The sequence below is a fragment of the Catharus ustulatus genome, chromosome 10, assembly GCF_009819885.2.
Source record: "Catharus ustulatus isolate bCatUst1 chromosome 10, bCatUst1.pri.v2, whole genome shotgun sequence".
Lineage (NCBI taxonomy): Eukaryota > Metazoa > Chordata > Aves > Passeriformes > Turdidae > Catharus > Catharus ustulatus.
In genome coordinates this window covers 26,266,346-26,273,154 of record NC_046230.1, presented here as the reverse complement: position 1 = coordinate 26,273,154, position 6,809 = coordinate 26,266,346, and the positions used below count along the sequence as shown (strand labels likewise).

General features: G+C 50.1%; 2 protein-coding genes across 2 annotated transcripts in view; one reads left to right on the top strand and one right to left on the bottom strand.

Annotated features, from left to right (window-relative positions):
- Window positions 1-2,363: 2,363 nt before the first annotated feature.
- LOC117001001 (COMM domain-containing protein 2-like) lies at window positions 2,364-5,751 on the bottom strand. Its single transcript, XM_033069136.2, has 5 exons — window positions 5,642-5,751; window positions 5,479-5,556; window positions 4,651-4,733; window positions 3,294-3,467; window positions 2,364-2,801 (listed from the first exon to the last, which is right to left on the bottom strand). The coding sequence occupies exons 1-5, from the start codon at window positions 5,706-5,708 to the stop codon at window positions 2,604-2,606; spliced, it is 600 nt and encodes a 199-aa protein (XP_032925027.1). The 5' UTR covers window positions 5,709-5,751; the 3' UTR covers window positions 2,364-2,603.
- A 623-nt stretch (window positions 5,752-6,374) lies between these two features.
- RNF13 (ring finger protein 13) overlaps window positions 6,375-6,809 on the top strand; it is a 23,271-nt gene continuing 22,836 nt past the window's right edge. The window contains exon 1 of the mRNA XM_033068410.2: window positions 6,375-6,456. The gene's annotated coding sequence lies outside the window, so the exon portion shown is untranslated. The remainder of the gene's footprint in view (window positions 6,457-6,809) is intronic.

Below are 6,809 nucleotides of genomic sequence, written 5' to 3'. Positions count from 1 at the left end.
TGCATTCTGTTATTTTATTTCTGTGGTGTAGACAGACTCTGGGCTATGCTGATTGATAAGAATACACCCTCCTCAGTAATCAGAATCTACACTAGAAAAGTCTTAAGTAATTTTTTTTCTGAAGTTTATTCCTTATTTCTTTAAAAGAAGCATGAGCTTCTCTGAGCTGCATTTGGGTTCTCTAGGGGAGAATGTGGGCCTGGCCGAACCACCTTTGTCCCTCAAATCAGCATTACATGTAACATTGGTTTTGCAGACTCTGAGTTGCAGTTTAAGCCTGTGCACCAACAGCTAGCTCTGTGAAACAGATCCTGTGCATTTCCTTGTCAGTTACGTTTCATCACATTTCCTGTTCATATTTCCACTGGCTTGGCAGATCTCCTCCTTGAGGTTTGTTTTATTGTTCTTTGTTTTTGTGAAGGTCTGGGGGTTTTGTTGTTATTTTTGAGGGTTTTTAGTTTTTGGTTTTTTGTTATTTTTTCCAACATCTGCTGTATTTCTGGTCAGGAAACCCAGTACTCCTGAGACTTGTTTATGTTTCCCTTCCCAAAGAATTTTTGTACCATTCTTCTGCTGCTTCATACTGGGTTCCTTGCTGCAACAAGCTCAAAGAGAAGTGCTAAACACAGCACTTGCTCCAGGGCTATGCAGATATTGCATATCTTTTTTTCTTTCCTGCAATATCCTTATTTAATAATAATAATATCCTTTGCATATGACATTCTGTGTGTGTGTACATGTGGTTCTTGCAAAGGTAATTAATCTCTGCTTCAATGAAAACCCAAGCAAACAGCTCAGAAGAAGTAGGTGCACTTTTAAAAGTACCCTTACATGATGAGCATCTAATGAGTTAAAGAAATAATGCCACATGTAATTTTTAAACTAGATCCCTCACTGCTCTACATCAAAGTTCTTCACGGATTAACATTTTTCTGAGAGAACGTACACAGGCGAAGCAGATGTGTCATGTCTGTTCTAAAATAAAACATCCAGGGTCCCTGGGCAGGCCTTGTTCTTTCTGAGTAACCAGGTGACCAGCACACAGAGCAGCCTGGCATGGTGCTGCCTCTGCTTTGGGTTTGCTCTGTGCAAGGAGGCTCCAAGCAGCCAGTAACTACAGCTGGGTGCTCCCTGTCCATCTGGGAACAGCCACACAAGAACAGAAAACTTGTGTTCCTCTGAACTAAATGGCAGTGGAGAACTAAGAACACAACGGAACAGCAGTAAATTTTAAACACCCTGTTAAAAATAAAATGGGTTAAAAGTAGCAATGTAACATTTTTTTTTAGTAGTTTGTGAAAAATGTTTGTAGTCTCCTTGTCATGTTCAAGGGTTTCTCTGAAGCAAGGGCAAATTAATCAAAGAAGATGCATTAAATGTACCCTTATATGCCACCTTTAATTAGGGAGTTTACAACAAAATCAAAATCTGTATCCAAGAGCGAATTCCTATCTCACCAGTATCTCTGGGTAACTGCCACATGTGCCTTTTCACCCCCCAGCCTCTCTGCCAGTCACTCACCAGCAGGCTGTACGTGCTAAGCCCTCAGTAGCTGCCCTGGATGCTGTGAAGACAGAGAAATGAGAACCTGCAGAGGTGTAGACCAGTTCCAACCTCACCTAAAGGCAAATCTGCCTTTCCAATAACTAAGCCCAAATCCTGCCGAGCAGCTGCTTTTCCAGGCTCAGTACTTCCCCCAGAACAAACTGAAAGGTACAATTAAAGTAGGATGCTTGGTGTGAAGGATCTTTCTCCTTCCCTCTCTCCTTGAGTCTATTTGTGGATCAGTGCCAGAGTTTGAGTTTCTCTCAGTTTCACCCAGCATCTAAGTTTACCTTTGACGATCCTTAGATGAGGCAATTTTTTGTAAAAGGAAACAAGACCATTCAGTGTTGCAGCTTCTCCTTCTACAATATGGTAACACACTGCACAAAGGAACATGCAGGCTTTCCAGTGACATTCTGCATTCTCAAAATCTGCTTTCAACTGGCCATTCTACTCAGAATCCCCAAGGAAAACCCTCCCCCTTCTCAGTTAGCACATGCTTCAGGATATGACACATATGTAGATTGCCAGCACTTACCATGATGCCAATCAGCTCTATAGCAGCTGGATTTTTTAAAATGTTTAGGAGAGAAAAAGGCAAATATGTTCAGATTCATCAGGCAGTAGTGAGAGAACACAAAAAGTTTAAAGGATTTGTATCTAAAACTTCAGTTTTGTGGCCCTGAGTTCCAGACTATGACTGCAGTGAGGAGAGACGGAATGGGGGAAATCACTCACCTATGTATTGGCCAACCTTGTGTTTCACCTGAAAACAGAGACCAATTGCATTACAAATACTAATCAAAAATCCCAAGTAGTGATATTTGTCCACATTTAATTACCATGTACTACATATGATTATGTGAAAAAGGTCACCACAAAAAGATGTGCAAAGCTGGCAACCAAGGACATCTAGCCAGTAAATACTGGCTCAAGATCCTGGCACAGGAAAGCAGTTCATCTGATCCAGATGTTTATTTTGCTTCAAAATGTATTTGTGAGCAGTGTTTTGAGTAGTTTTACAAACTGCTCAGCAAGAGAGCAGAGAGGAATCAAGGCTATTTCATGTTGCGCACTATTCTTCTGCAGTGGTTCATCTTCATCTCCCCCAGCGCCTGCTCCAGCTGCTGGATAAGGTGGAGAAGGGTAGCAGGGTCAGTTTGCAACACCTGAGCAGTTTGATCTTCATTTTGGTTAAGATGTAGCTTCATAGTCACAGCAGGCTTGATCTGCTGTCTCAAACTTCTGCTGGCAAGCTGCAGGAGGGGTTCATGGGACAGGAACAGGAAAACGATCAATGGTTATCAATGTTTGTTCTTAACAGTTCTCATCAGATTTGTAGAGCCTGCCTGCACAACCGTTCAGAAACCCTTTCATCCACATTAAAGACACACACAACCTACTGTTGTGTTTTATAATTAAGGAATACTGACCCACTTTAACCAATTCCTTCATAATATTTCAGAAAAAAAGGTGATAATCAAGACCAAACATGTTTAGTATATGTTAATATTTGAAAAACACCAATAGAGCCATGAATTCCATTTTCATCAGGCAACAAGGACTTTGCATCATTGCATACCCTGTTCATCTCACAACTGGCTGTCTGTGGGACACTAACAAAGTCGTGTCAGGTTTAAATACATGAAGTACTGCTGCTTCAATTATTTTTACATTGTTAAACAGGTTTTTATCATGTAAAAAATGTGAGGGAAAGGGTGGAATACTAAAAACATCAGGGAAGTCACCTGCACATCCAGTCTCCACTCCAGACTGTGGTAGCTGGGAAGCCTTGGCGCCAGCTCTCCAAGAATGCTCCTGATCTCTTTCCTGTTGTCCAGGTACAGCTGGAGCAAGGATTTGTTCAATTCATCCGAGAATCCCAAAACATGAATGGAATCTTGGAAATCAACCTCAGAAATCTAGAAATAACAATTCAGGCCAGGCAATCATCATTATTTTTTGAAAACCAAGTAAAACTGTAGCTAAACATCACATATGCTACAGTGTAGTTGTTCTCCTGCAGGAATGTCCATGTACAATTCTACACCTTGGACAAAACAAATATCCAGGTTTTAAAGGATGTATTTTGATATATTACTGCAGATTTGTATGAGATTCAGGAACAGTTTTTTTTAAAGAACATTCGACCCCCTCACATGTAAGCCTTCACATCAAAGCCCAAAACACAGCGTGAGGCAGCATCTCCGTTGTACAAGGCACGACATGCTGTGTGAATCCACTTGTCAGGGTGGTTCTGTGCCACAACAACCACACTACGAACACCTAGCAGTGATCAGACATGAGCAGCACAAAGCACAATGCTCAGGCTCCTGTCCCAAGGGCAAGAGAAGCTTCACAGGCCTTTGTGCTTCCTGCAGCACCCTGGCCCAGCATGGGGAAATGCCACTGTACCTCTCCAATGCACCACCCTGCAAACACAGTCTGTAACCAGCCACATTCTACCACAGTACACTGCAACCTGTCAGCCAAGACCCTTTGTTCCAAGGAAAGGCTCTGCACCATTTCCATCCTCTCCTCTTGGGAGCAACACTTGGCTGAGTTTAATCTGGCATTCCTTTTCTCTGTATCCATTCTCCATGCAGTCATTGCTCAAATATTCTGCTATATCAGCAGCTACCAGTCTTTCTGATGGACACAGTAATTGTCCAACTACTAATCTTCTAGTATCTACTTATACCCACTCAAACTCTTGATGCCAAGAGCTGAAAAAGCTCTCAAACCCACCACGCTGGACAAAGGAATGCTGAATAGGGGCTAGTCTAGTCCACATCCTTCACTTGAATTTTATTATTTAGAGCTTAATCTTGAAGTAAGCATCTCTATATGTAATAAATGAGAATATTTATAAGCATTGTCAAGTTTTAGCTTCAGACACTGAATACAAATTCCAGACTCATACATGCAGATGCAGTGTTTGAGTAAGACAACAGCATGAGACACCTTTTTCTAAAACTAAAACAATGCATGTCATTAAAATTTTGAGCTATGTTTTCCCCATTCAGCAGTATTTTCAGAGGTCTAAGTGTCCAGAAGACATCTCTTGAGTGTATTTCCAAATTCCTTGTGAAAAGATATACTTGCCATAAGCTTGGAACTCTCAGTGAGAAGATACACCAGTCCTTCTACCCCGTGCTGAATGATGTCAACGCCAATGTTCAGCTTTCCTTTAAAGAAAACACAAAGTGCCTTTTACCTGCTAACTGCCGCAGCAGTGAGACTCAAAGCTGCAAATTTATCCAATGCTTAATGTGCAAAATACGCTTAGAAAAAAAAAGAAAGGGTTTCACAACCTTCAAATAATAATGTGCGGCATGTTAAACACCCCCTCAAACCAAACCATCAAAAGCAAAAAACTAAGAGAAAACCAAACCAATCTCTTATGGCACGGTACAGAGAAGGGTTTGTGTCGGAAGGGAGACGCCCGAAGCACCGAGCCCCGCGCTGCTGGAGCCCCGTGCCGCCAGCCCGGTACCCCGGCACCCCACCGCGCAGCCCCGGGGGCTCGGGGGGTCCCGCCCTGCTGCCGCCAAACGAGCATGGCCTGGCCCGGTGTCCCTGCTGCCCGGCCCGGTTCCCCCGCTGCCCGGCCCGGTGCCCCCCCTCCCCACGGCCCGGTTCCCCCCCTCCCCGGCCCGGTTCCCCCCCTCCCCGGCCCGGTTCCCCCGCTGCCCGGCCCGGTGTCCTCGCTCCCCACGGCCCGGTGTCCTCGCTCCCCACGGCCCGGTTCCCCCCGCTCCCCACGGCCCGGTTCCCCCCGCTCCCCACGGCCCGGTTCCCCCGCTGCCCGGCCCGGTTCCCCCGCTCCTCACGGCCCGGTGTCCCCGCTGCCCGGCCCGGCTCCCCCGCTCCCCACGGCCCGGTTCCCCCGCTGCCCGGCCCGGTTCCCCCGCTGCCCGGCCCGGCTCTCACTGGCGGCGGTCTCGCAGGCCCGCGGTGCCGCTCCCCGCCGCAGCTGCTCCAACGCCAGGCGCCCCAGCTCGCCAACAGCTGTAAGGACAGAGAGAGAACAGGCCCCGCTGCAGCTCCAGCCCGGCCCGGCGCCCCCCGCCCGCTGACCCGCTGCGGTCCCGACCTGCGCCGCCGGCCCGCGGCAAACAGCCCAGGTGCGCGCGGTGCTCCGCCGACAGCACCAGCAGCATCGCCCCGGAGCGCTCAGCGGAGCCCCCAGCGGAGCCCCCAGCTCAGCCCTCAGCTCAGCCCTCAGCGCAGCCCTCAGCTCAGCCCTCAGCGCGGCCCGGGAAGGGGCGGCGCCCCGCAGGCGCCTGCGCGGGGCCGGGGCCGCGGGGACTCTCTGGGACAGCCTGCGACACGCTGGGGCAGCGGGTTTTTTTTAATTTACAAACATATAAATTGCCGTAGATATATTTACATGGAAATATTTGCGATGTTATGGCTGGGGAATGCGCACGATTCCTGTGAAGCCGGTGGGAGTCCCTACCGTCAGGTTAATTGTCTTCTCCTCCTGCGGCCGAGAGTTTGGCTTTGCTGTTTAGGACAAGACGTTCTCCAGCCATGGGAACTCCACAGACACATCCATACGTCCGTGGAATTACAGACGCGCACTGCCTCCTGCCCTCGCAGGACCTGTGCCCAGATGTGCCCAGATGTGCCCAGATGTGCCCAGATGTGCCCACATGTGCGAGGCGCTCCCGGCGGTGCAGCGCGCCCCCTGGCGGCGGGGCGGGAGCCTCCGTGGAGCCACGCCCTCGCGGAGCTGGGCCCGCCCCGCCGCTGCTGAGTGACAGCCCTTGTGGCCAATGGGCAGTCCCGGGCCACCGCCCGCGGCCGCGCGGCGGCAGGCGGGACTTCCGGCGCGGGCGCCGATCGCAGGGAACGCGCCATGGCGTCGGCCTAGGCCGCCCGGGACCGCGGGGCCGCGGGCCGCAGGTGAGCGCGGGGCGGGTTCCCCGGGCCGCAGGTGAGCATTGGGGCGCGGCCGCTGGGCTTCCTGGGCGCTCCGGCCGTGCGGCGGCTGAGCACGTACGGGCCCGGCGCTCCATTGCGCAGTGTTTATTCGTCTCCACCCTTGGACTGGCGAGGCGGGGCCCGGTTCCGTGAGCGGCTTAGGCCCAGCTAGGGCTGAGCAGAGCGGAGCGGAGGCCTCTGGAGCGCTCCCCGAGCGGCGCTCCGGGCCCGGTGGAAGCTCGACCCCGGGCCGCGCGTTTGTTCTGTGCCGGGTATGTGGTGCTTGAGGCTGGCTGTGCTCCGGGGCACTCGTTGGGCTTGCAGGATGATGAGTA